This window comes from Coffea eugenioides, chromosome 1 (assembly GCF_003713205.1).
Source record: "Coffea eugenioides isolate CCC68of chromosome 1, Ceug_1.0, whole genome shotgun sequence".
In the NCBI taxonomy this organism is placed as follows: domain Eukaryota; kingdom Viridiplantae; phylum Streptophyta; class Magnoliopsida; order Gentianales; family Rubiaceae; genus Coffea; species Coffea eugenioides.
The window spans coordinates 42,570,291-42,598,076 of record NC_040035.1 but is presented as its reverse complement, the minus strand read 5'-3'; the positions used below and the strand labels follow the sequence as shown (position 1 = coordinate 42,598,076).

General features: G+C 36.4%; 4 protein-coding genes and 2 non-coding genes across 7 annotated transcripts; 4 read left to right on the top strand and 2 right to left on the bottom strand.

Moving 5' to 3' along the window:
• The first annotated feature begins 1,979 nt into the window (after positions 1 to 1,979).
• LOC113768169 (glucomannan 4-beta-mannosyltransferase 2) lies at positions 1,980 to 8,676 on the top strand. Its single transcript, XM_027312799.1, has 9 exons — positions 1,980 to 2,803; positions 2,954 to 3,052; positions 3,713 to 3,965; positions 6,062 to 6,172; positions 6,809 to 6,945; positions 7,027 to 7,140; positions 7,249 to 7,448; positions 7,582 to 7,782; positions 7,928 to 8,676. Exons 1-9 carry the CDS (start codon positions 2,468 to 2,470, stop codon positions 8,088 to 8,090), a joined length of 1,614 nt encoding a protein of 537 aa, XP_027168600.1. The 5' UTR covers positions 1,980 to 2,467; the 3' UTR covers positions 8,091 to 8,676.
• Positions 8,677 to 15,215: 6,539 nt separating this feature from the next.
• Positions 15,216 to 15,287, top strand: TRNAG-UCC. The gene has a single exon. It is a non-coding gene; the product is annotated as a tRNA-Gly (tRNA).
• Positions 15,288 to 15,348: 61 nt separating this feature from the next.
• TRNAL-UAA lies at positions 15,349 to 15,431 on the bottom strand. Its single transcript has one exon. It is a non-coding gene; the product is annotated as a tRNA-Leu (tRNA).
• Positions 15,432 to 15,579: 148 nt separating this feature from the next.
• On the top strand, positions 15,580 to 19,477 carry LOC113760911 (splicing factor U2af small subunit B-like). 2 transcript variants are annotated; one of them, XM_027303672.1, is made up of 6 exons: positions 15,580 to 15,931; positions 16,951 to 17,037; positions 17,128 to 17,209; positions 17,344 to 17,470; positions 17,557 to 17,990; positions 19,100 to 19,477. In XM_027303672.1, exons 1-6 carry the CDS (start codon positions 15,695 to 15,697, stop codon positions 19,135 to 19,137), a joined length of 1,005 nt encoding a protein of 334 aa, XP_027159473.1. In that variant the 5' UTR covers positions 15,580 to 15,694; the 3' UTR covers positions 19,138 to 19,477. The 2 variants fall into 2 exon arrangements, with proteins under 2 accessions (XP_027159473.1, XP_027159466.1); XM_027303665.1 differs by having other exon boundaries at positions 18,109 to 19,477.
• A 986-nt stretch (positions 19,478 to 20,463) lies between these two features.
• Positions 20,464 to 22,436, top strand: LOC113782742 (hyoscyamine 6-dioxygenase-like). The gene is made up of 4 exons (XM_027328652.1): positions 20,464 to 20,916; positions 21,021 to 21,283; positions 21,531 to 21,849; positions 21,980 to 22,436. Exons 1-4 carry the CDS (start codon positions 20,713 to 20,715, stop codon positions 22,226 to 22,228), a joined length of 1,035 nt encoding a protein of 344 aa, XP_027184453.1. The 5' UTR covers positions 20,464 to 20,712; the 3' UTR covers positions 22,229 to 22,436.
• A 1,452-nt stretch (positions 22,437 to 23,888) lies between these two features.
• LOC113775825 (histone deacetylase HDT1-like) lies at positions 23,889 to 27,545 on the bottom strand. Its single transcript, XM_027320848.1, has 10 exons — positions 27,432 to 27,545; positions 26,879 to 26,949; positions 26,538 to 26,752; positions 26,326 to 26,345; positions 26,174 to 26,236; positions 25,820 to 26,040; positions 25,170 to 25,217; positions 24,992 to 25,088; positions 24,352 to 24,415; positions 23,889 to 24,269 (listed from the first exon to the last, which is right to left on the bottom strand). Exons 1-10 carry the CDS (start codon positions 27,442 to 27,444, stop codon positions 24,209 to 24,211), a joined length of 873 nt encoding a protein of 290 aa, XP_027176649.1. The 5' UTR covers positions 27,445 to 27,545; the 3' UTR covers positions 23,889 to 24,208.
• Between the last annotated feature and the right edge of the window lie 241 nt (positions 27,546 to 27,786).

The window sequence follows — 27,786 nt, the reverse complement described above, 5'->3', positions numbered from 1 at the left end:
AAAATTTATTTGCTTACATCACCGTTACAATTCCCAACACACCTTTTTATCTTCCCAATTACCTTTTTATCTCACATACATCACATCACAAAAAGTGCTACAGTAAAAATATCTCAAATAACTGCAAAGATCACATCAGAAATTAATCCACAACTTCATGAACCCAATTTAAAGAACCCAAGAATGGATTTCACAAAGAAATCATACAATAGTGAATTTAACATTTTTTGTGATGTATTATACTGGTAATGAAAAAGTGATTAATTGAAAAAAATACAGAGGAAATGACAAGTTTTTTTTTTTTTTGAAATAATACTCGATCCAAACAAACTAATTTATTTAAGGTTGTTCGTTTCATTGATTTTTCCCCCTCTATCTGTTCTTTATGGATCACAATGTCTTACTCAGAAGCATAATTTTGGAAACTAATCAATTTCTTCGGGCAAGCGTTATTAATTGTTTCAGGGAGACATTACTGTAAAAACAAGAAAGATGATAAATACATTTTCCTCCTAGTCCACTAGTTAATAAATCTAAAATTTCAATTCTCACCCCAAAACTCTTGCTATGCATCCCTATATATATATATGTATGACAGGTTGTGTGGAATTTATATATCTTAATTAAGTGTTGATTGGGCATCCATGAGGAAAATCCTAAAAAAAAAAAAAGGGAGGAGAATTCCTGGGGCCCACTAATATTTGTCTCCATCTCTGATATCCCAACACTTGTTTAAGCAATGCGAAAGGAAATCATCTGTAGTCATATGCAGTCGCTCGTGCTTAAGGCATCAAGGCTAGGACTCCCTCAATAGATTTCTCTAGTGGCTCAGCCTCACATGAATCTTGATCCTTTGGGACTTTTCTTTAGCTGTACGTTAACTTTTAGGTAATCGAATAACTGCCTTTTTAATTATCTCTGATTTTGGGAAAATATAATTAAATATGCATAACTTTCACTGGGCGGTTACAAAGTATGCAAAATAATTATTTGGAAATATGGCCAAATACGGGATGTAGTGTGTTTTATTTGGCCATCTAAATAGGTATGCAAATCAGGGAATAATCTAATCAATTCCCACATTTTGTCAAACAAATATTTCCAAACAATTTGATTGTTCTATTCTAAAATTTTACCATGCTTGAGTTGTGTAATTTGAATTTTCAAATTTTCTATTCTTCTATCCAATGCTACAACGGCATTCTCCTAACTTACCAAAATGAACAATTACCGTAAGTCTGAAAAACAAGGACTAAATATTTAACCAGTGCTCTTAGGATACTCGTTAAGACGCGTAATATTTATCTAACTTACCATATACATACATACTAATAATTATTATTCTCTATTGAAAGACACGTAATATTCACCTAACTTACCATATATATACATACTAATAATTATTATCCTCCATTGAATTTAATCCTACCTACCCTTCCCTTGTATTTATTTACTTTCCCAAATTAATCTTATATTTTCAAAAAATATAACACCTAAAATATATCTTAACAATTGCTCTGTGAGCACCCGTTAGACAGACTGATATTTCAATATCACATTTAGCAAAGATGCTAGTTTAAATATAACATTTACTTTATAAACTTTATCTTGGCCAAAAAAAAGAAAAATCCAATTGTAGCTGCCGCTGCATTGACAGTATGCAACAATTTAGAAGCTCTGCATCTGGTGACATGGCACTTGCCATTATTTGTCGGTCGCCGGACCAAAGGGGGTGGCGGCCGGAGAAGGACCAATATGCAATTTTTTTCTGTTTTGCACAAAAAGACAACTTGTTCTAGTAGCTGGAACAGTTAACTAGTTAAGTCCTTCTCTTTTTATATAATTAAAGATTGACTGAGAAATATGACATTTTAGGGAGAATACATGGGACACAAACCATTGGTAAAAAAAATGGCCGGGTAAATACTTTATAATGCTCATCAATCAATTAGACCAAAACTGACTATAAAATCTCCCTCTTCTCTCTCTGCATTACTTGCTCCACTCCTCAACGCTAGCACTGATACTGCTGCTAGTTTTGCCTGCTTCTCTCCCACTCCTCCCAAGTCCCCTCATTTTCTCTGCAGAATGCCTCATTACTGCTCTTTCCCTCCTCGATTTTGAGATAACAGAAAGAAACAGCAGTATTGATTTGCTCAACCTACAAAAGAAAGGGCTCCCAAAACACCCCAAAATACCAAAACACAAAAACAGCAAAGAAAAGAGCAGAGATCTATACATAAGCTTTTTATCCTTACCCCTTTTTAGCTGCAGTTCAACTGCTTCTCTTGCTCTTCAACTAACCACATTGCTGATAATTCATCAGTGTGTGACTGTGTGTTTTCTTCCTTTGCGTGTATAAAAAGGGAAGGCAGATCTATTTAGGGTGAGAGTGAGATAAGGCTCCCCTGTTTCAGCTCCCCTGTTTTTCCTCTGTTTTTCTGAGGGAGGGTCGAAAGCTTAGAAAATGCCAGAAATTTCCGCAGCAAATTTGATACCGGAGTCCTTTGACTTTAGGGGGTCAACGGCAGATATTGCAGGGCAAATTGGGCTGATTTGGGAGTTGATTAGAGCACCATTGATTGTCCCATTATTGAGGCTTGCTGTGTATATTTGCTTGGCCATGTCCCTCATGCTTTTCATTGAGAGGCTTTACATGGGAATCGTGATCATTCTCGTGAAGATTTTCTGGAAGAAGCCTGAGAAGAGATACAAATGGGAGCCAATGCGGGATGATTTGGAGATTGGAAATGCAGCTTTTCCAATGGTTCTTGTTCAAATCCCCATGTTCAATGAGAAAGAGGTTTGTCTTGTACGACTAGCAGTATCATTTCTTTCCATGATTTTTTTACTGCATTGCTGGTGACTTTGCTCTTTGTTGGTGTCTGGGATGCTCTGGAAAAAGCTGAGAATTTTATCGGTTGTTTATGAAAGTGGTTTTATTTGGGTACAGGTCTACAAGATCTCCATTGGAGCTGCATGTAACCTTTCTTGGCCGTCCGATCGTATTGTGATTCAAGTTCTTGATGATTCAACTGACCCCATCATTAAGGTAGTCAAAATTTAATGACAACTTGGACAACATCCAAATAGGCCTCAAAATTTTGCTTATAATTTGGAAATGTCCGTTAAATCAAGTTTAAATTGCAGCTTGGGATCTTCTCATTCAATCTCCATAATTTCACAAATTCTTCCATTCAAAGTTTTTTTTAATCCAATTTAACTTTTGAATATATAATAATCATTTTGTGCCCTTTTAAAAATTCTTGCAATATTTTGTTTAGCTTCTTGAAATTTTGATGCACTACACTAAGGATAAATAAATCTTCGCGGTCAAAAACAGCATTAATTTTTTTTTTGGGTCTTCGTGTTTTATAATTCAATATTCCTTAGATCCAGGCTCATTTCCTGTTGTGGTCTCTGTTATTACACAATCCCATATTACACTTTCTCCCATAAATTCCAAGGACACTACTATCTTTTTGACATTTTGCCTAGTTTTCATACTCACACCAATTAGAAAGTGGTAAATTTTTGTCTTTCTTTTTAGCGACTAATTCCAAAATCTAGTTAATCTTCCTGTTAGAATTAAAATCTTTCTTGAATTTCCAATTTTGAGGCCTACTTTGTGGAACAGAATTATTGCATCTTCCACTACAAATTTCCATAATTTTGTCATTGATGGGCTCCCTACCCTCTATCAATGCCGTAGGATATGGTTGAAAAGGAATGCCAAAGATGGGCTAGCAAAGGCATTAATTGCAGGTACCAAATAAGAGAAACCAGAGGGGGGTACAAGGCCGGAGCTCTTAAAGAAGGGTTAAAGCATGATTATGTCAAAGATTGTGAATACGTGGTCATTTTCGACGCAGATTTCCGGCCAGAACCGGATTTTCTCCGGCGAGCCATCCCTTTTCTCGTGCACAACTCTGATATTGCTCTTGTCCAAGCTCGTTGGAGGTTTGGTAAGCTCTCTTTATTATTATTATTTGTAACTTTTTGGCATTTTTGGCACATTAGGAGCTTACTCGAGCTGGTAGAAGTAAAAACATGATGGTTTTCGAGTATAGTATTTTCTTTGGAATATTAGGTGAGACTCGATAAGTTAGATAGTTTACTCCTAGTGACCGACCCTTACTGCTCGCCCGCATTATTTGTTATAACACTTAATTAGGCTTCATTTAGTTGTAATTAATTAAACATATTGACCAAATTAATGACCTTAATTTTGGAACACAAAAGTGTCGGTGATAGTGTAGCTACACTTTTGCGATACTAGTGACAACCATACCTTTCGTTCATTCAGTCAAATAGACTAATGTGTTACGTGTATCCATGCTCTGCCTCCATCAATTCTCTATCTAATAGGGACCCTTCTCTTTTTTCTTTTTTCTTTTTTCTTTTTCTTTTCTTTTCTTTTCTAGTATTTCTTGATAGATTTGTTTTGTTGTGGACCGCATGGTGTGACGAGGGTCCATGGCAATTCAATTAGTCTCCAGGTGGGACCACCCGATTGCGAAAATGCGACCGTACATCACGGTGTTAGACCAATTAAATCCACATCAATGATCAAACTCAACTCCCATTCCTTCCCCCCAGACTAAACCCACCATTCTTACTTTTATTTATATTTATACTCCTTCTCCCTTTATATCCTATTTTTATTGTCTCAACAACTAAATTTACAGAAAAAAAGAACTTCCTAATCATATTCAGAGTCAACGATACTAAATCCATGGACATGTCCTACCAGTTTCACTACTACAAACCCATTAATTAAACTTTACCTTATAATAATGTTTTTTACACTTAGAGAATACATACAATTTAAGAAATTATGCATTGAAACTTGGAATCATTTGCATTCCAAACATTGCACATGTTACCGAAAAATACAATGGAGGGTTGTGTTGAGTGGTAAGGTGAAAAGAATTATAAGTCGGGAGTTTTGAATTCAAAACCTTTGCTTATTTTCGCGAAGATACATTATTATTAAGTTTAATTAGTCATCAATAGTGCTGAGTGATTAGCCAAAATCTTTCGATTTTTTAATTTTCTATACTATCAAAGGGGCTGTAGATAGATTTGACAAAGAAAAGACACCTAGAAACCTTTTTCTCAACTGCGAGACACAGTTTAATTGGGTATTAAGGGGTAAAGAAATGAGTGTTGTCTTGATTGTCCCTTACAAAATTGGCCATCTTAGTCAGCAACGTGAGACGTGTCAGTATAAGTCTGGTCTAAGAAAGCGAAGTTTCGCTGTCACTAATTGTCCTCTAATTTGACTTAATTATCCCGACTTTCAGCTGATAGTAACAGTTCCTCCCCCGCATTAGCCGGCATAAAAGTGCTAAACTCTCGGGGTAGTTTTGTCATTTCATTATTAAGTAGAAAACAACCATTAGATTTGGTCTTCCATAGGATTGATAGCGCATCGCGCATGAAATCAAAAGGAAAAGTCTAAAATACGAGCAAAAGTAAATTGGTCAACAGGGAGGGCCACCGAAGGACAGATTTGTCATTTCATTGCCTCCACGTGCCCTTATTCTCTGCCCAGTGCCCCAAGTTTAGAGTTTCTGCAGTTGTACTGTGTGCACCGACGACGCCTGCACCTCAGGTGAAAATGGTAAATTCACAAAAAGTAAAAAAAAAAAGAATAAAAAAAAACTGCTTCTTGGTGCTACTAATGACGTGGCAACGTTTCTTAATAATTGTTTAGTCACGTGATGTCAGAAAAATAACGGTTCTTTTGTAGCATATAATTGGGAGTTGGGACCGGACCTGGACCGCCTTGTCCACATACAATTCTTTGCCCACACCACATGATGAATGATGATCTTCTACATCTGTCCCTAAATTTTTTTTTTCTTTACTCCACCAGAAATTGGATTGCTAATAAATAAATATCCATGTTAAATACTAGTGTACGTTTCTAGGTTTAATTATAATTTTTTTTTTATAAAAAATTACTTTGAATTCGTAAGAGTAAAAAAAAAAAAAAAGTCTCCAATTCAAGCCATATTATTATTATTATTAATTGTTTGTATGATTGAATTTGCAGTTAATTCTGATGAGTGCTTGCTAACAAGGATGCAAGAGATGTCGCTGGATTACCATTTTACAGTGGAGCAAGAAGTGGGATCATCTACTCATGCATTCTTTGGCTTCAATGGTAAGTGAAGTATTATTGGTAGGCTGCGAATGTTGTTGGGACTCTTTTCCAGTCAATTTGTTTAAGTAGTACTATTTATTTGCATGACTTTTTTAGTTTTTGCTGGGAATCAAGCTGATTTGGACGTGCATTATGCATCATGATTAGAGTTACTTTATTTTGTTGATCACGCTAAGCAATGGAACTGGGCACTTTTGCCAATATGCTACCTTGTTCTGCTGCTGCCTGCTTCTTGGTCATTGCAAATTGTTGACATAAGAATTATATGCTTGGTTACTCCAAAAAATAATAATAATAATAATAAAGAAAAATAAATATTTGAACAGTAAATATTCTCTGTTGTTTTTTATGGGTTATTTTTTATTTTAATTTTTTTAATAGGAGAAGGGTGAGATTTACGAAGCAGGAAGGAAAAAGGGGTCAAATGCAACTATTTTGATTTATTCATAGCAGGGGGCTTAGGAGTACAATGTATGAACCATTTTCAGTACTAAGTGACATAAGAAAGTGTCGAAAGATTTTCTTGAACCAAGAAGTTTTATTTACTTATATTGCAGTCAGTTGAATTGTATTGAACCTTCAATTTGGTAATGAAAACACCAAATATATTATAACCAAAGAATTGTGAAATGTCAGGTACTGGTGGTATATGGAGAATAGCTGCTATCAATGAGGCTGGCGGGTGGAAGGACCGGACGACAGTGGAGGATATGGATCTTGCTGTCCGAGCCGGTCTTAAAGGCTGGAAATTTGTATACCTCGGGGACCTGCAGGTTTGTCATTTTTTGTGTTGAGTAGCTGTGAATGTTGCCAATTGATTTAAGGGGTATGATTTTGTTTTTGTTTTGCAACAGGTCAAAAGTGAGCTTCCAAGTACATTCAAGGCCTTCCGTTTTCAGCAGCATCGTTGGTCGTGTGGTCCAGCAAATTTATTCAGGAAAATGGTGATGGAAATTGTCAGAAATAAGGTAAATTCTCTGATGAGGCCTAAGAATATTTATTTTTTAGACAGGAATGAGCTACGTTAATTGATTCTTAGGTAACATAATTAAGTCTCGTTTACTTTTCTTCTGCAGAAAATTGCATTGTGGAAGAAGATTTATGTGATCTACAGCTTCTTCTTTGTCCGAAAAGTCATTGCTCACATGATCACCTTTTTCTTTTACTGTGTTGTACTTCCCTTGACAATTTTGGTCCCTGAAGTTGAAGTACCGAAGTGGGGAGCAATTTACATTCCTTGCATCATCACCGCTCTGAACTCGGTTGGAACACCAAGGTATGGAGGACCATAGATATGTGACAAACTGATTTGTTTGCGTGCTAGTACAACTTTTATCTGAGTCATAAACTAAAGCAAGAATCACAGTATGGGACTCTGCAAATCTGAAATGTACCCTGTAAATATGCAGGTCGATCCATCTATTATTTTATTGGATTCTGTTCGAGAATGTGATGTCCCTGCACAGAACCAAGGCTACATTCATTGGTTTGTTAGAGGCAAAGAGAGCTAATGAATGGGTTGTGACAGAAAAGTTGGGAGATGCTCTGAAGAATAAATCAAACGTCGCCAAAGCAAAACCAAAGAAAATTGGATTGAAGATTGGTGACAGGTGAAAATTCATCACTGTGACTTGTTTCGGGATGCAGCAATATTTGATAACTTCCAAAGAAAAAGATGATCACTTGCACAGTTTCTCATTCTTTTGACTAATATAATGGCATCATGGGTCCTAACTTGCATCATTGATCTTTCAGAATTCATCTAACGGAGCTGGGATTTGCGGTGTTCCTTTTCTTCTGTGGATGCTATGATTTCCTTTATGGGAAGAACAACTATTTCATATACCTCTTCCTCCAAGTCATAACCTTCACAATTGCAGGATTCGGCTACATTGGTACCATTGTGCCAACCTCTTAGTGACCAGATTCTCGGCTACAGGCATATATCAGCAGGATGTAGCAATCATTATTGTTACTGTCATTTTCAAGCCTACACAAAAATGTGTATACAAAAGCCTTCTTTTAGTGAAGATTTGGTTGCATTTACTACCATTGAGATAAAACACAAGTATAGAAATGAAGAACTCGAGTCAACAAAACCAGAACTTCATTTCCAAAGGAAAAAAAAAGCCCCGTGGCACCGTTAGGAAGACATCAAGAAGAAGATGTTGTTATGAGCAATTCTATAGATCAGAAACAGTTGAAGCTGCTGAAACCTCAGATGGAGTAGAGCACACATAGATTATGTTTATTTTACCATAGCGATTGTAATTTGTGTGACATTGTGTTTAATCTTGTCAGGTCATTTGAATTTTCAATTTTTCAGCTTGAGAGGAAAATAACCTGGGGGGCAACAGGATAAATGTATTACAAGTTTTGCTTATCCTTTTTCTTTTTTTCCCTTTTCTTTATCAGGTTCTGTTCTTACATAATGTATCAGAACTATTTTACAGGAAACGAAGTGAAGAAGGTTCAATGCTCAACTCTTCTTCCTCTTTCCCAAATTTTATCACCGACTCATTCTCTAAATCATTCCTCCTAGCTATGAGAAAGGAAAATGCGGCATTGATTATTGAATTCTCCGTTTAGAGACGAAAGACAAAATCCTTTGTTTTTGGGATATGCTCAATTATATAATTGGAAAAGTGCTCTTTGAAGCCGTTTTTCCATTGAAAAAAGAAACACAAAATCCTTTGTTATTGGGAATTTGTTCAATTGTCAAAAAGTCTCTGAAGCGTTTGTTCTTTACAGTCGAAACAAAACAAAATAAAACTCAAAAATAACGGGCCTTGTCTATTCATCACTTCTCACTCTTCATCAGAACTCCATGTGAAATGAAAATGATGCACTTCTTAGACTGCTCTAATTTTGAGAATTGTTTATTTTAATGTCTACATTCAAGAACAAGATTGGAACATGACATGTCACTGTTTCTTGTTACAAGCATCAAAGAGCTTGTAGATGCCGGCACATGCATTATAGGAGATTATTTGAGGTAATTTTTTGAAAAATATATTGTAATATTTTTTGAATGTGACGTATGTGAGATTAAAAAAGTGTTGATGATGTAACCAAATCAAATTATGAAAATAATTTACAATCCAAGCAAACTAAATGTTTTTAGGGCATTTTTTCTAGTTTTTATGAAGATATTAAAAAAGGGAAAAAATCCATAAAGAGTGAAATATCTTTGCTTTTTCTTCTTCTTCTTCCTTTTTCCCCTAATCCGAGAATATCGAAATTCATTTTGATGTTTCACTCTGAAAACTAATACATCCTTTTCTTTGAGTCCTGAAAATATGGCACTCAGATTCTGAAGATCATGGAAAGATAAAGCATCAGTTTTTTCAAAATTTTCTATGCTTTTCATTTTGTCTTGGCAAGGAAAGTCATTACAACAATAATAATCGTTGTCCCTTAACTGCCTTTCCGCCATTACTGTTGGAGACAGGAACCATGAATACGTTTTCATGGCCACTGCCCCCGTCTTGTCCAAGAATCTATATGGATTGTGACTTTGATAATGATTTGGATTTCATTACACGCCTTTAAAACCACAAGTTATGCTAAATCCTTGTTACCATCATCTCTGATTTTGGTTACATGGGGTCATATCTGATTTGATACATCAATTGAACCATTAAATTAGGTTAAATGTCTCCTCCTCCAATTAAGCCGAAGATTGGTATATATATATATATATATATATATTAAAGATATGCATATTAATCCTTTTCGTGTAAGTCTAATTATGAAGCAACTATCCTCAAAAAGAGCAACATTAGATGGAACAGCAACAATCATCACTACAAAGCTGCAAAACTTAGCTCGAGCAGGTACTAACTCTTATAAAAAATTTACTTTTGCTGGAGGAATTCCAGCAATTGGCTACAGTTTGATATGTAAAGAGGCCATTGAAACCTAAAGTTGGCTTGCGTGCTGGAGTGGTGATTCAGTGATTCTCTCCTTTTCTTCTCCTCACACGGGTGACCCGCAAACCATTTCATGCATGTAATTAATTGCCATCGTATTTGGAAGGAGAAGGAAGGTTTCATCTCATTAATGTTTATGGATGAATTTTCTTTTTCAGGCATCTTAAACATAACTAGAATTAAGTTATCACGTTGTGCATGTAATAGACAGTTGCAGAAGTGTCAATGATGTCTCTTTAGTTCCTGCGAAAAAGATAAAACATTTATTGGGACCAAAGTTTGATGGACCCATATATATTTTAGTTCTGAACTGATTCTGATTTTCTGAAAAACTAAAGGTTTTTTTGAGAAGTCAAGATCAGAATCCAAAAGCAAGTATCTTGTAGTTTCTCCAAAAAAAAAAAAAAGGCCAAAGTTAGAAAGGAAAAGCAGTTGAGATTGAGTACAGGGCAGAGCCGTTTTCAGTGTCAATTATGGCTGTTTAATTAGGTCTTATGAACATCATAAATACCAAAGGTTTGTTTGGCACCAAAATCATAAACCATATTTAAACAGTCATTTTTAGTTGTCAGTTCTGGTATCATGAAGGACATAAATACCAAAGGCACATTTGGACAAATGTTCGAACCATATTTTAACATTCATCTTCAAGAATGGCACGTATTGAAGTGTAAGGAACACACGTAGATGTAGGTCAAGACGTCCATGTCACAGCGAGAAATCTTGGACCCTTGATAACGGATTCTCTATGAAGCTTAGGAAAAACAGAAGAAAACTTCACGTACTTAACTGATAAACTAAAGTCAGATTTGCTAGTGTGTTTACACTCGTATCACCTGCAGCAAAGCTCTACAATCTTCATCAATGTTACAAAAATTAGGTTAAACATGAAATTAGTACTTCACATAATCTATCAGTCTGCCTGGTAGTGTGTGTACTGTGTGTGTCAACGAATGATTAATTCCGGGAAACAATCAGAATATGTCAATCTGGCTAAAGCACAAGGTGCGGCTGCTTTAAGCTATGCCCTTTAATCACTATATATATATATTATATTTTTGTATAATTGTGTGTCGGTGCATGATACATATCTGGAAGCTAGACTTGAGAGTGGACATTGATAATTATTGAAGGGATCTATCTAGATACTTGCTCTGAAAAGTTCGTAGTGCACTTCTTGATAATCATCTGCCCGCCAATCTATGCTCCTGGTAGGACTAGTAAAACCAAATTTAACTTCATATATGCATTAAAAACAGGCTGGATGAGTGGAAATTTTAGTCTGGGCTCTCCATGTTTAATTAGCTTTTAATAGAGCTCTCCAACTTTAATCTCTCAACCAAGTTTCTTGTTCTGTAAACTCTTTCAATTCAAACTAAAGGCACATTTGTAGGTAGCAAGACCCAATGCCAAGAATGAATGGCTTAAATACCGCCCATGAAGAAGTTTTAGTGTTCATGTGGTCCATTTTAATCATGGAGGAGTAAAAGAAACTTGAATGCAATATCAAAATTTGTGTGTTTATTATCATCCATCCAGTTCTTTTTATATATAGCTCAATACCGAACTCATCTCTTGTATTACTGTACAGTTGTATTTTGCTCTTATAGAAGAACCCAATTCATCCTATCGATTGTATTTGCTATTGCAGGAAAAGTGGAATTTCTATCCATTGTGCAAGTGACACTTAGCAGAAGAACTTTAAGGACTTTCATCAGATAACCTGCCCAACACTTTAATACAAGAACTTTTAAGGACTTCCATCAGATAACCTACCCAACGGCAAACAAGATTGATGACTTCCCTCCACGAGAAAAGATAAAGAGTGGGGTAGAGAAAGACGAAAAGGTTAAAACATGTGTTTTAGGGATTGGTAGATTGTACAAACATGTAGCAGAAGGCCAGCACCAGCATTGGATCTTCAGTTTCCATTTTCCAGGCCTGCATGTGCAGTTATATATAAACATAAAAATGGCCACTACAGCCCTGGCAAACCTGTCCCACTGACTCTTAAAGATTGCCTGTCCTCCTGACAAGGACATAGATAGATTGTAATTGAACCATGCCCTTAGATAGCTCTTGTTTAATTGAATGGAGTCGATAGCAAGTGTTTCTTTGGATGCATGTGGCGGTGTGCAAAATTTCAACTTCCAAATTTCCTGGCGGTAGAGATCACAAGATATAAAGAATTGACACCAAAATATGATTACATTAATATACAAGATCTTTCTACACATCTTTTCCAAAGTGCAAAATCAATTTGAGTAATGCAGACGCAACTTATTTTGCCCCATTCAACATTTCGAATAATTTAAGCCCCAAATTCCGTTTAGTCCAATTTAACTTCCAGATAACATGGAAAAACCAGAGCTGTGGGTGTATAAATGTTTTTCACATCAGACACCAGAAAAATCGTAGCGCACGCAGCAATAGACAAAAGACACACGACAAGGGTCTGCAATAGATAAATGAGTGAAAAAGAGATAACAATCAGAGGCATAGTGTAAATTTTCTTGAACATGTTTAGAATAGGACCAACCATTCTTTTTTTGGTGGTCCAAACTCAAATAAGTATAAACCTTAGGACTGTTTGGTGAGGAGTCTTCTCATTCTGCTGGATCTGTTTTTGCGTTTGTCAGTGGAAACTAGTCTTGTCCCCCTCTTATAGGTTGGCAAACTGGCTCCGTTACTCCCCACACCCTTCAACTTTGGGAACTTCGGAGTCCTTAGACCCCATTCCGCCAGTACAATGGGGTCGTTCTTCGCTGTGATGTACGGCACCCAAACAAAGGAATATTCGGGCTGTTCACTTAGAAAAATATCTCACTTCCCCACATATGAAGTAGCAGAAGTAAATCTTTACCGATGTACACAACAGTCACAGTTATCTGTGAACTTTTTTTCTCCTTTTATTTAAAGAAAATCAACAGTGATTCCTCGCTTAGTTTCTTGATGACTCGAACCAGTGACATATCGGGTACAGGTAAAGCATACTTTGTTATCGAGTTATTTGTGAACTTAACTTGCCACATTTTGTTGAAAAAAAAAAGTAGTAATGCTGTTAAATTCAACCTCTAGGAATTGATCAATTGTCGGCAGGTTACTTAGGATGCTCAGCTTATCATTCATTAAAGTTAGATGCAATACATGTACAGGGTCCTCAGAAGGGCCAATTTGCATGTTTCTGAGGGCTTTAATTGTTTAAGATGCTGGTAGGATATTTCCAACTATTAGCTATCAGCTATTAAAATTTGGGCAATTTATTCATGAATTAACAAAGCAAAGTAATTTGAAGAAAATCACAAGAAGCCTGGAAGAACCCACATTAAGAGCTAGCTAGCTATTGTCCGAGGTGATGAAAGTGGTATCAGCTCATCGAGACGAGACGACCTTCTTTCTTTGGATAAAACGGTATAAATTCAACATGAGAATCAATCCCATACTTGCTATGCCGGACTAGTTTGCAATTAGGACATAACATATAAATTCTTGGACTGACACAGAAGCCGGCTTGAGCAATAACTTGATTTTGATGCCAAGAGACTTTCAACACGAGGAGCTTGTGTAGATTGAATGAACCGATTATCCCTATTCCCTTGCAAGCTTCAAATTACCATCTTAATCAACCTACCAAACTTCAAAGTTGGTTTCCAGAAATGGGGTTCATTCCTTTTGATCAAAAGTGTTGGAAACAAAATCTGCCTAGTGGGCTTAGATCAAGTTACAACCTATATAGTTTCTAAAGGTCAAAAACCAAAAACGAAGCTTTCTAGACTATTAAACGTAGACAACAGTCTTAATTTGGCATACTACCACATGATTTTCATACGAACTATGCCAGCAAGAAGCTAATTGACTCTTTTTTTTTTTTATTTTATCTAAGGACACTTCAAATCTTACGAAGGAAACAAAAAAAACACTTTTGACAATCGAATCAATGACCTGATGATTACCCAATTGACTTGATGATCATCAAATTTACGGTCCTATCAACTGAATCAAGGCCTTGGTTGGATTGTTATTTTTTTTTTCAAAAAATAATTTATATTTTTTATAAACATATTTTCTAATCACTTTTTTCATCTCATGCACGTCAGACCACTAATTTGAGAAAATAATACTTCAAACGGGCTATGAGTTTTGTGACGAGCTCAAACACTAGCTTTGTTGAACAATCATGGCGAGTGGCTGTAGTTTGGAACTAGGAATGGGTTTCAAGTTTCAACATCGAACCACTTCGAGGCCGCAGACTGGAATAGTGTTTTATTTGCCACGGCAGCTGATAATTCTCATGCCCAAGGGCCGCTTGGAGAAGCCTTATCCTAGCTAGGAAGCCCTCAATGGGCTTTTGCTTCTTCGTCGCCCATTCAACTCCAATCAGTTGTACTGTCTTTTATTTTGGGCTTCCTTAGGCATCATTATCCATTCCATTGTAGGTCCAATGATTTTTTTTTTGGGTAAGCAGGAAAATTCAAAATATCTAACTTACAATCCTTCCATCTTATTATTCAATCTAATCCAATGAATTTGATTAGCTTAACGATTTCACAATAATCCCTTCTCCTGATTTTATTTATTATTTTTTAACTCTTTTCACTAATTGCTCCCTATATGTCCCTTTTGGTGTGGAAATATCACCAAGGCAAAACCATTTTAGCTTAAAAAGAAAATATGTGTGTGTATACATGCACACACATATATACAAACTCAAATTTTAAGTAAATTATTATTTCTTCTTTGGACAAAAAATAAAAAATCGCTTAAATTTCTTAATGCATTGTATTTATTTGATTCCAAGTTGACTTGTCAGGCAATATGAACGCTATAAGCCTTCTAAAATGGTTAATGTGTAAAACCAGTTTTCTAATATGAAAATGCAAGTCGTTTGTTTTTGTTCTTTTTGTCCCTTCTAGGAAATGTGGTTTGATTTTTATTGATTAAGTGAAAAAAAAGAAAATTGAAAATCATAATTCTTTGTGATATCCTTTTACATATGTAGAAACTGCTTTTATTTTATGAATTTGGTACACATTTATTTATGATAATTTTTCTTGTCATGAAATCGAATTGAAAATTGTTTAAATAATAACAAAATTTCTTTGTTCATAAAAGCGTTTGTAGTCCAACGGTTAGGATAATTGCCTTCCAAGCAATAGACCCGGGTTCGACTCCCGGCAAACGCAACAAATATTCCTTTTTTTTGGTTTTTCCTTTCCCTTTTTTGGCAAAATGAAAATTCAATAATGGTGGCTGTGGGGTTCGAACCCACGCGCACTTATGTGCAGAAGATCTTAAGTCTTCCCCCTTAACCTCTCGGGCAAACCACCGTGGTGATCCTCGTTATAAAATTATTGTCTCATATTATAATCTCATCGAAGGACATCCCTGCGCCAGTCGAATCATCCAGAAGGTGAAAATTTTCCTCCTCTTATAAAATTATAAAAACTAAACCGTCATTATCGAAACAGAGAAAAATTGGGGAAAAGCAATAAGTAACCAAACCTAGAACTTCAATTTTCTCGATCCTTTTATCAAATTGAGCTGTAAATTCATCAATTGCAGCTGCGGGAGGAGGAGGACGTGGTGGAGAATGGCGGAACACTTGGCCTCGATTTTTGGGACGGAGAAAGACAGAGTGAACTGCCCTTTTTACTTCAAGATCGGAGCTTGCCGTCACGGCGACCGCTGTTCTCGCCTCCATACCAAGCCTAGCATCAGTCCGACTCTGCTTCTCTCCAACATGTATCAACGGCCTGATGTGATTACTCCTGGCGTCGACGCCCAGGGCCAGCCGATCGACCCTCACAAAATGCAAGAGCACTTCGAGGTTTGCAATTTTTCAAGAAGATTGTTGCAATTTTTTTAAGAAGATTGTATTGAATTTCTCAACTGCATTACAGATTTCATGTCAGGGGATCGATTGAGCTATGGATTTTTGTTTTTGTTTTCAGCTATAATTGATTTGTGACACATTGGTTGAATTTTTAGGTAGTTTCAATTAAATTTGACCACATGTTTTCATATGCGTGCATTCGGGTGTGCTTTATTGTGAGTGGAGGTTTGTCTTGTCGTGTGAACGTTTATAATTTTTTTGGGAAAAGGATGTCAGGTTCAGCTAGATTCTGTCTGTTTTGTGGGAATTCTGTTAAATTCTAACTGGATTTTTTTCTGTCCCTATTATTGGTTATAGGATTCTTTGATGAATATGACATGAGTCTTAGGCACGGAATTTTCTTGAATATTAGGGTATGAACTTTAACTGCAAAGTATAATGCATACTGGCGCATCCTAGGTTTTGCGGACAGGAATTGGAGTCGGAATTTGTGTTCAATTGTATGTAGCTTTGTACTAAAGGAACATCTGCTCCCGCTCCCGTTTACCTTGGAAAGGAACAGTCTATTAGATGATTAGTTCCTTATGGACTCTCTGTGTTGTTTCATTGTGTACTGTGTGCCTTCTTTTGTTAATTGCTAAAAGGTATTCATGCTTTCTTATAACTTGTAAATTTTCTGCATGTCAAGACTTGCTGCAGCTGGTTGATAGCATGTGAAGATTTCTAGTTTTTGTTCATGTTGTGCATAGATGCTGTATTCACATAGGCACGTGAATATTCTAATTCTGTCCTCGTTTACAAAGTTTTCTCATGATGAAGATTGGTGCCTCTAATTGCCTTTACAATTTCTTGAGCATGTGGTGCCATTAAGGAACATTATAAAGTATTACAAACCATGTATGTCAGGATTCAGTTACATTATGTTTGATTTTGTGTTGGATAGTGGCCGTTTGTTCCCTCTTTGCTTAGAGTTTAATGTGTTTCAGTGGTGGACATTTCTGTTGAATTTGCAGGATTTCTATGAAGATCTTTTTGAGGAGCTAAGCAAGTATGGTGTGATTGAGAGCTTGAATATTTGTGACAATTTGGCTGACCACATGGTAATTTTCTGACAACTAAATTCAGATTCCTCTTTCCCTAGTTGAGTTGCGAATTGACAGGTCAAATGTCTATGACGGTGTGTTTGCCAGGTTGGAAATGTCTATGTCCAGTTTAGAGAGGAAGAGCAAGCAGCAAATGCATTGAAAAATCTCACTGGGCGGTACTATGCAAGTAATGTTTTTGATTTTCCTCCTCATGTTTTCCCGTTAGTTTTTCTTTTATTTGATGATACAAGTTGCATGATTTAGAGTTCTGGGCTTTGCAAATTATTATGAGGCTAAAACTTGATTGTGGCACCTCTGCAGGACGGCCCATCATTGTTGATTTTTCACCTGTGACTGATTTTCGTGAAGCTACTTGTAGACAGTATGAAGAAAATACATGCAATCGTGGTGGCTACTGTAACTTCATGCATCTCAAAAGGATTAGCAGGTAATGTTCTGTTGTAGTTGAAAAAAAAAATCAATAAATTTAGATTAATTGTTTCATTTGGTAACAAATTTAACTGGTGAAATTAGGGAATTGCGACGTCAGTTATTTGGGAGGTATCGCCGAAGGCGCAGCCGGAGCAGGAGCCGAAGCAGAAGCCCTTACAGGCATCGCAGCCATGAAGAGCGTTCTCATCGTCACAGTAGAAGGTATGAAGACAGAGATTATCACCATGAGAGTCGAAGCAGGAAGCATAGGAGCACCAGTCCTGACCGTAGGAGGGGAAGAAGTAGGAGCAGGAGTCCAGGTGGCAGGAGAGATAGAAGTCCTGTTAGGGATGGTAGTGAAGAGAGACGTGCTAGGATTGAAATGTGGAACAGAGAAAGAGAAGAAGCAGAACTAGCGAATAAGATCAATGATAATAGCAGCAACAGGAAAAACGAAAGTGAGGACAATGGGTATGCACAAAATGGAGATCAGTATTATGGACAGGAGCCACCATATGGATATCGAACTGACAGTGGTTCGTTTTCTTTTCTCTCATCATTTTCATTTATCTTTGCTCCTTAGTTGAATTTCTTTTCAAAGGAGGAGCCACCTGTTGTCTAAACGTAGCTTACTGCGCATTTTCCACTGTGCAGGTGGTGTGCAGGTTTACAGTTCTGTGATATGGCTTGTGAAAAAAATATGCACCCTTTTTTGGCTTTCTGATTTCATCATATTGTGTCTGTGCTTGAATGCATTGCATGATCTTTGTTTGATTGTAGCCAGCCACAGTGTAAAAACTAATCTGTGTTGTCTGTGCATCTATAGCTCATACTGTCTTACATCATCATTCATGTCTTTTCTGTCATAACAATAGTAGAGATCAGTTGATGGTAAATCTTTTTATGGTTCTTTAAAAATTTTTGAAGGCAATCCATGTGTTAGATTTTTTTTTTCTTCATCCCTGTAATGGGAACAATTACTTGAGGAGTTTCATTGCTCAATTATTTAAGGTAATTTCCGGTGTAAATTTTGTGTTGGGCAAGTTTTTCAAGCCTGATATCTTTTAAACACACTTGAGGGAGCCCTTCACTTTGACATTTTGATTGCATAGACTTGGTGTTTTCGGTTCTGTGTTAGTTGTGATGTTGTTGCTTGTTGATCAACTTTACCATGTCTGTCTCAATGTCATTTTTAGCTCATGAGCAGATCTTGTCATGATTGTTGTATGTTTTCCTGAGTTTTCCTAGCTTTGTTCCTTTTTTCTTCTTTTATGTAGAAGCAGAATGCTTCTAGTAAATTTATACATAACGCATGGGTAGGGTCTTGTGCAATTAGTTGTGGTCTTGGTTTAGGACATCATTGGGAAGCGTGTTGTAGTAGGAATACGAGCTGTAATAATGCATGCGGTGTGCATTTTTCGTTTATTATGCGTGTGCAGTGCATGTTTCTGAATTCTATGTGCAGTCAGGTATTCTGTCACCGCAACAAAACCAGGCTAGTGACCTTGAACTTGTATTTCTTTGCTCTGAAATTTACTTTAAAAAGTGTTATCTTACAGCATCTCGAGTTTTGCAGGTCCAGGTTTCCCTGCTTAAAAGGACCAAGAATATATTTTAACTAAGGCTTACCATGGAATGTGTACAGGTTTTGCCAAGTCAGAGAATTTGATCCAACAGGTTTGATGTGACAGGGATGTGCAGGATTTCAAGGGCATAGAAGACTAATGGATGCTAGAGTGCCTTTGGCTCCTGAGCTGAATTGTTATGATGAGCATAATCTGTTGTAAACTTTTTCAGGTTGTTTGTGTAGGTTGGCTGATGGCAATTGCTGTTTTTCCTTTGTTGGGTTTACGCTCTAGCTATTCGTAGACTGAACAGTTTCTATGAAGTTTTTCATTTTGTACTGGTTTGTAATCATATAAGACGAGCGCAATCTTGGGAGTTTCTCCTTGGTTTGCTGGTGAGTTTTGCGAGTGTCTTTGCATTTTTGTTCTGGAGTAAATAAATGAATGGGATCCCTATATCAGTTCTGCTTCAAGTACAGTGAGGATAAAATTCCCATTAATATTAAATTCACACCGTCCGAACTCATTAGAAAACAATAATATGTTCTGCTTTTGTAATATGCAGAACATGTTTTAACAATAAACTAGAAGCAAACGATTATCCTTTTGTTTTTTTTTTAATACCACAAGAAGCCAACTATAGGGTCTGAAGTTCAGAACGAAACCCAGTAATGGGATAGATGCCAACATGTGCCAAAGATAAACTCATGCGAGGTGAGTTTATTTATTTACGGTCATTTTGGAAGTTTATAGAGTGCCTATCAGCATCAAAACACATTTTTTCAAAGGAGGAGAGGGTAATATCGAACATTTTACTTTTTTAATTTTTGCTTCTCATAAACAAAATGGTTCAATTAACAGTGATTTTTCACTTATCTCATTGATTATTCCAACTAGTAATGTATTAGTTACGATATGAGCTGTGTCCGTTGTGCTGATATTAGTTACAAGCAAGCATTTGACTACCTGAGTTATGTTTCATTGTGTCGAATATTTTATTTCTGCTTGAAAGCATTAATTGAATTAGAAATCTATAATTTTTCAAGAAAATTAAATTTGACAAATAGAAAATTAACACTGAAATTGGGATGTGCATTTTGTCTATCTATCTATCTATCTATCTGAAAATAAAATACTTTGTTCTTTCATTTTCTTGTGTGGAAAGGTACTTATCAAAATTGTAAAAGTTAAGAAGATTACTACCTAATAATATATGTATAGGATAAAATACGAAGGGTGTGGATTTAACACCTCCCCAAAATTATAATTTATAAGCTGGATAGCGGGTGTCCAAATACGTTTTGTCATCCAAATTGCAACAACTACCCAGCAAAATCATTTACACTATATATGTGGTAAAGATTTTTTTGTTTATTTATTTACGTAATCCCTCTCAATCCCAACAGTCAAGAACATCTGGATCAGCTAACAAACTTTCTGTAAATATATGCTTCCTTATCATATCAATCAGATTTCCCTCAGAGCTTCTATCTACCAATTTGTCAAAAGTTTCTTTGATAAGCAATGGAGGGCACAAGTTGTTTTCGTCCAAAATCAATCAAACTCAACGCAATGCGGGCCGACTGATATGATAGTTGGACAGCACCAGTTCAGAGGCGGCAGTATTATAAGAAGGGTTTTTTCCCTTGATCCAATGGCTACACCTGAGCTTTTTGTTCTTTGAGAAATAATAATGGCATCCCTCGTCTCCAGTTGGTCTTCCAACTTGAAATCCTTGCCTGATAACTATGTGTTACCTGAGGAAAAAAGGCCAGGAATGCCTGTTCCAGTAAGCAATGATATACCGGTGATTGATCTCGGAGACGGACTAGATTACAGCAGAGCTGACATAGTCCAGCAAATCGTGAAAGCTGGTCAGGATTTTGGACTATTTCAGGTTAATCTGTGATTAATTTACTTCGCACCAAATTCACAAATGTTGTAGCCAGTTATATTTTTTAGATATCAGGTAATTTGGATTGTATATGATATGTGAAACAGGTGATCAACCATGGAGTATCAAAGGAGTTGATGGCTGATGCTATGAATGTGAGCAAAGAGTTCTTTGGCATGTCCACTGAGGAGAAAGCACAGTACTATATTGACTCCGTTGCATTGGAAGAAAAGGCCGGATGCAGACTCTATACAAGTTCTGGGTATTTTTTGGCTCAAGGTTTCGATTTCTGGAAGGATACTTTGCAACACCCTTGTCATCCTCTGCAAAACCACATCAATTCTTGGCCTGACAAACCTAAGAACTACCGGTAACCATAATTTTAGCCGCATCACATTGGGTTTCAGGATACCTGCTCATTTCTGTCATCTTTATATGGAACTTTTTTTTTTTTTTTTTTGGACGGGAAAAATGATAGGATGATGATAGGTATTTGATCAAACTAAGGGGGAGGTCTGAAAAAAAGTAATGAAAAGCTCCCCGGATGCTTGAAAAACTAACATAATCAATTGATTAATTTTATTTTGACTGATGACATGATTAACTTTCCTGTTCAGAGAGGTTATAGGACCATACACAACTCAAGTGAGGAAAGTGGCCATGAAAATTATGGACATGATCTATCAAGGTTTAGGGCTTGAAGCGGACGACACTGAGAAAGAATTCGACAACTATAATTTAGCTTTCTCCATCAACCATTATCCAGCATGCCCAGACCCTGCATTAGCCTTGGGTTGCTGCAGACACTCTGATCCTGCAATCCTAACTCTTCTTCAGCAAGAGGTGTATGGGCTCCAACTAGAAAAAGATGGCCATTGGATTGGCGTTAAGCCCCTTCCTGATGCATTTGTGGTGAACATAGGTTTGTTACTGGAGGTATAGACTTTTATCTTCTCCACAATCAGTTAAAACTTGCCTTTCTCAAAATATGTATGTTCCATATATGATACTTCTCCAAACTTCAGGACTCTTTGGTATTTGGCTCTTCTGCTGCATTTTTGTACAGGTCATTAGCAATGGAAAGCTGAAAGGTGCTGTGCATCGAGCGGTTACAAATTCAGTTTGTTCCAGGAACTCACTTGTGACCTTCGTAGGTTGCCCAACTGATGCCACTATTAAGCCTGCAACAGCGCTTATTTCTCCCACCAATCCACCGCTTTATCGAGCATTCAACAACAAAGACTTTCACGAGTTTGTGTTTGCCAATAACGCTGAATTTGAGGCTGTTATTGCATACTTAAAACTCAAAACCTAAGCCAGAAATTAGCTGTGCTACATTTGTGGAGAAGCCAGAATCAATCTATGATTCCAAGTACTGTTTTGGTTGGCTAAAAAAAAAAAAAGAAATCTATAATTTCAGGTGGTATGGAATGCCGCCTTAAATAATCGAGCAGCCACTTTCTTTTCAGCACAATGTATCATACTAAAAGGAGTTGCTTTTGTATTAAAATAAGACATTCGCATTTTTAAGAGGATCAATAGTGATTTTCGACATAGTATCTCATGTTTTCTCAAACTATTTTGACCTTGATCATTAATTTCAGAGTTTCAGTTTTGCTTTTTTTTTTTTTTTTTTTGTAATATAATGCAAACCCTTGAAACAACAAGGTAACAAGGTAAAATCAAAAGAACTTCACATTTATTGGCAAATAAAAGTACAAGAATACTAAAATGTAAACCCCTTTAGATGAATAAATATTCTGAAGCATATAGCAGTTGCAAAAATTGTAGTATACCAATACAAGGATACGAGCTACACAAAGCTTTATTACTCTATCCCTATGCAAAATTGTAGAACTATAATAAGTATTACTAAATCGACAATGCATCTTCGCGCGTGTAGTACCAAAATCGTGCTATCAAAGTAGAGATCTAACATTTATTCACCACCACATATGCTTCGCAAATTAAACGTCTAGAAAAACAAGAGATATAAGTTCTAAAATTCTCTGAAAAAAATTCAAAGAAAAAATAGCGGATAAAAGAACAGTAAATAGAAGGTTCTCACCTTTCACTTATCCCAAAAAAAAAAAGAGCATGGGTTGCGATAGGGTGGATGGGAGACGATAAAATTAAGAGTCAAGCAGCATAAATGTAATGTAAAGTGTGAAACTTCTTGGATAAAAACTAGATGTCCATTGTTGAGTTGTTTACCAAAAAAACAAAATATTTTCGAGTTATTACCATTTAAACTCCAAAAAAAAGGCCTCTTGAAGGGGCCAATACTCGTTTGGAATTAAAAAAAAAAAAAAAAATCCTTCACATTCGAGTAGTGCATCATGCTACAAAGGTAATGTGACAAAATATGTAAAACAGTAATTAATGCATGCTCCGACTACTCGTACTCACAGCTATAACGTCTTATAAGTTTATATGTGAAATGGCTTGAGGAAATAACTCTGAAGCATGCCGTTGAAATCCACTTAACATGCAAGTCAAAATCCTTGTTTCTCCCACTTTACCGAGAATTTAACACAATGACTTGCATGAGCTTTCGTTTGCCAATAACTCTGAGTTTGATGCTGTAATTGCATACTTGAAACTCAAAACCTAAGTCATAAATTGATGGTTCTTTACTTGTGGAGAAGCTAGCATTAATCTATAATCAAAGGCGATGTACTAATATGGAGTAGGCTATCGAGAAGCCATCTTCGTTTCAGCAGGACTTATCCTGCTAAACCGAGTAGCTCTTGTACTCCTTTGATTCCATCCATAAATCCATCTTTCTTTGCTATGAGTTCTAGTGTTGTTTCGCAATATACATGCGTTCTCAAATGACTGTAACCTTGAAGATTAAATGCAGAGTTTCAGTTTTTGCTGGTTCTTGTTTGATGTGATACAACAGTAAACGTTTACTTAATTCAGCCCTCTCAATTTTTAAGCAAAAGAACCCGAAGATTAACAATATTTCCTACTGAAATTTCGAAACATCTCTTGAAGGCCTTTTACTACTCGAAAAATTCACCTCAATATACCATGACCAAACAAGTACATTGGCAGGTAACAGCACAACAATATTGTATATAAATCCCTTGAGATAAATAAAAATCCTGAAGCACATAGCAGTTGCAGAAACTACAGTATAGCACTATAACTAAGGATCCCAAGGTCTCTACTATATCACTATGCAAAATTGTAGACCTATAATAATGAGAAGTATTGCTAAATCCCCAATGCATCCGTATGTCTGCAGTACCAAAATCGTGACAATCAAAAGCAGAGATCTAACCACATTTTATTTACCACCATGCTTAGCCTTGGCACGAGACTGTAGAGCATTCTTAGAATTGAATGTCCTGGAAAAAAAATTAGAATAAATGTCAATGTCATAGGGACAGAGATGAGGGACAAAGAAAAGGCCTTTAGATGGGGACAAACTTGCTACAGGATTTGCCAGATACTTGACTGCCAGACTTTCCATTTGCAGATGGACTTTTCCCACCTGCATGAATGTAGCAGAATATACGAGAATGAATAATAGTTACGAAAAAGCACCACAATATCAGCTATTCTTTGCTGCCACATCTTTTTGTCCCGAAACAAAAAGTTACTCAGATATATGTGGTTTTAAGCAAATTATGGCTGGAAAATATGAGATGCTGATTGTGGTCATCCTAAACACAGAGCCTCTACGCAACAAAATCTTTCTTGCTTCGACATGAAAACTATCATTAAAGGAATCTAGAATTTGTTGTACATTAAAAAAAATAAAGGGAAAAAAAACTTGAAACAAGAAATTTATTAAAGATATAGGGCAATCCCCTCGCTTTGCCAGCATAATGAAGCAGCAAAACGGCCATGGAGGCCCAAAGAAAGCATCAATATGCGCCCATCACACAGAAGTGTGCCACATTTAATGAACCTCTCTCTGTGGAATACCACGCCGCCACTTGTTTTGTGTGGTCAGCGCTCGGCCTAAGGCGCTAGATAATGAACGCTAGGTTGATGGTTATTTGACACGCAAAATTTTAGGAGCTTGATTAATTGTTTAATCAAATACCAAAAAAAAAAAAATTACCCGATATTTGAGGTGCAGCTGATTTTGTTTTCTTTGCTGCCACTGGAACAAGCATCTCCGTAGCAGTTTCAGGTGGTCTTTTCTTCCCAGACTTGGTCTTCAAAAGTTAAAAATAATTCATGAAGTCAGACATTTATTAGTACTGCAATAATTGAATGTATACTTCAGGTGACAGTACCTTTTGAGATACCATATATTGATTCTCATCGTCGCTGTCTTCTGAGTCCTGAAAAGGATACCAAAGAGCTAATGAATATAAATAAGAAACAAAAAGGTGAAGGGGAACAAAAAGTCAGCAAGCAGATTCTAGAAGAAGAGGATATGTTGACAAGAATTTCTTTCAAGAAACCAAGAGAAAAGACCAAACTGAAGCTAAATAGGAATTCTCAGATGCTTCATAAGCCCTAAGACTACTGCTTCAACAATTTATCAATAAATAACGCACAGAAAACACAAACATGCCACAAGCAGTCAATTCTTCAATCATTACTGCTCTAAAAAAAAGATATGGCAAGACCCACGTAATGACTAGTTGACTACATTCCAGTCTAACTATGGAACTTGAACAAGAATGCATATAAGATGAACATTGTTTCTCTTTTCCTCTTCGTTTCCTTCCATTCTTAGAGATGAAAACCATAGTACACAATTCCTCTCATATGGTAAATGGCTCTATGATATCAACTTATTCAGGTCACTCAAATTTCTTTGTCTATTCAGGCACAAAAACATTAGGATTTATAAACACGATATAACAATGGTAACCCAAAAGATTAAGAAATCAATTTTAAGAGAGTTCATAGTGATTTTTTAGGACAAAGTTCATACTGTATCTGCTGAGGCATCACTTGAATCCTCTTCCATCTCACTAATTTCCTTTCCTTCATCATCATCTTCGCTAACATCACTGTCATCATCATCTTCATTTGATTCTGTCTTGTCTTTCTTTAGCTCCACCTTCTTCAATATTGACTTTTCCAAGGGCTTGGGCTCAGCAGGAAGAGCCTTATTCGTAGCAGCCTTCGGGCCAACGTTAGGCTCAAGTTTGGCTGACAAGTTTAATGAGGAATCAATTAATTTGGACCGTAAGAAAAATCATGGTAAAAGTTATCAACAAGCGCTAAAGAGAGCAAAAGCACTGCTAAGTACTAGCTACACCAAAAGCAGAGACAAAAAGACTACCATTTTGAAGTTCATCAACTTGATTTTCCTCCTCTTCATCTTCATTGGAGAAATCTTCACCATCTTGTGAGATAAGAAGTAAGATTAGCAACATCATAAGAAAAGAGATGACGTCAATAACCACTATACTGGATAAAAACGGCAAAACTCACCACTATGGCTTTCAAGTTCAGTGAAGACAGAAAAGATATTGTCAAGGAAATTATACATTTAAGCGAGACAGAAAGCATGCCATGATACCTTTAAATTCAAGATGATTTTTTATTAAAAAATTTCATTGCTTTGAATGCATTAGCATATTCTAAGGACAGATTAGGAGCTTGTAATCAGCGTGAACATGTCATAAACCAAAGTAAAAGGATATCTACTGTCATCATCAGCAATGTATCCAGCGAAGTAGATGCTTCCATCTTTCCAGTCATGTGAGAGCTCAAATTCTCTCTCAAAAACCAAGTCAAACATCAACTGTGGTCTATCCTCTGCTGAAAGAGTCCCCATAACATATTTTTTGTCGCCAACCTTCAAATGAATCGGAACACACTTTGGCCCTTTTCCATCCTTTATCTCACCCAAAGCTGCCTGCAAAAGTTAAAGATACATTTTTTGTCATGAAAGCATGCGTAACTTCCTGTAAAACTAATTAAGTATTCTTCAGACCATTAAACCTATACTCTAGTAAAATGGGTCTATGTAAAAACTTACGACCTGGGAGATGTGAATAAGCCTGAACACTTCAGGTTTGACCTTCAGAGGTTCTCCAGGCTTGACTTCAACACCTGAAAATAGAAGGTAGATATTAAGTACAAAGCAGGCATTTTTTCAAGCAAAACAAGAAAGATTGAATTGTTTTCACAATGAGTAGAAAAAGAAAAACTTTGAATTGTAAGATAAATCATCGGAATGAGAAATAACAATTGCTAGCTCTTAGAATAACCTTATGAAAGTTATTAACATCAGATGAGTTAGCATTAATATCAAAAACAACTTGGTTATACCATACAACTCAGGCACCAAAAAATTTTCGGGAATAAAGACTCAATTTCTACCCTGCAAAGGGTCTATAAAAAGGCTGCTCTTCTGTACAATTGAATAAATATCGTGCAACTATCTCATAAGGCACTCAATGGCAACTTTTTTTCCACAAAGACAGCTGATTGAATGATAATTAGAAGTATCCAGGGTTGAAAAAAAAAAGCAAAAAGAACAGCTATCCTGACTTTAAAGCCTGAAAACTAGTCCAACAGAAAGCGAAGCTTACCCCAAAACTCCATTTGCAGAATATGATGGATGGCCAATGGGAGTACGAAGATGAAAAGGGGGATGGAGAGAAGATGAGTCTTCTTCTTTGGTCTGCAGAGTCTAAAGAGGCGGAAAGAAGAGCAGGGTTTAAGCAGGGTTTTAAAGAAGTATACTCAATACCGTATTTTAGGGAAACAGGTTTAGTTGCCCCAAATAGCTACGGCCCAATATACAAACCCTAGGGCCTTCTGAGCTTTTTTTGGTGTAAGCGTCCATGAACAATAAAAAGTTCCTGGATCACAATTTTTTGGTGTAAGAGTCTATAAAAAGTTCCTGGATCACAATTTTTTGGTGTAAGAGTCTATAAAAAGTTC

Coding starts and splice junctions, on each gene's coding strand:
- LOC113768169 (XM_027312799.1), top strand. CDS start 2,468: ATGCCAGAAATTTCCGCAGCAAATTTGATACCGGAGTCCTTTGACTTT. Junction 7,449..7,581: donor AACTCGGTTGGAACACCAAG/GTATGGAGGACC, acceptor GTAAATATGCAG/GTCGATCCATCTATTATTTT. Junction 7,783..7,927: donor GGATTGAAGATTGGTGACAG/GTGAAAATTCAT, acceptor TTGATCTTTCAG/AATTCATCTAACGGAGCTGG.
- LOC113760911 (XM_027303665.1), top strand. CDS start 15,695: ATGGCGGAACACTTGGCCTCGATTTTTGGGACGGAGAAAGACAGAGTG. Junction 17,038..17,127: donor ACAATTTGGCTGACCACATG/GTAATTTTCTGA, acceptor TGTGTTTGCCAG/GTTGGAAATGTCTATGTCCA. Junction 17,991..18,108: donor TGGATATCGAACTGACAGTG/GTTCGTTTTCTT, acceptor TCCACTGTGCAG/GTGGTGTGCAGGTTTACAGT.
- LOC113782742 (XM_027328652.1), top strand. CDS start 20,713: ATGGCATCCCTCGTCTCCAGTTGGTCTTCCAACTTGAAATCCTTGCCT. Junction 21,284..21,530: donor GACAAACCTAAGAACTACCG/GTAACCATAATT, acceptor TTTCCTGTTCAG/AGAGGTTATAGGACCATACA. Junction 21,850..21,979: donor ACATAGGTTTGTTACTGGAG/GTATAGACTTTT, acceptor ATTTTTGTACAG/GTCATTAGCAATGGAAAGCT.
- LOC113775825 (XM_027320848.1), bottom strand. Junction 25,218..25,819: donor GTGATGCCTCAGCAGATACA/GTATGAACTTTG, acceptor TATCCTTTTCAG/GACTCAGAAGACAGCGACGA. Junction 24,416..24,991: donor AGCTGCACCTCAAATATCGG/GTAATTTTTTTT, acceptor ACATTCATGCAG/GTGGGAAAAGTCCATCTGCA.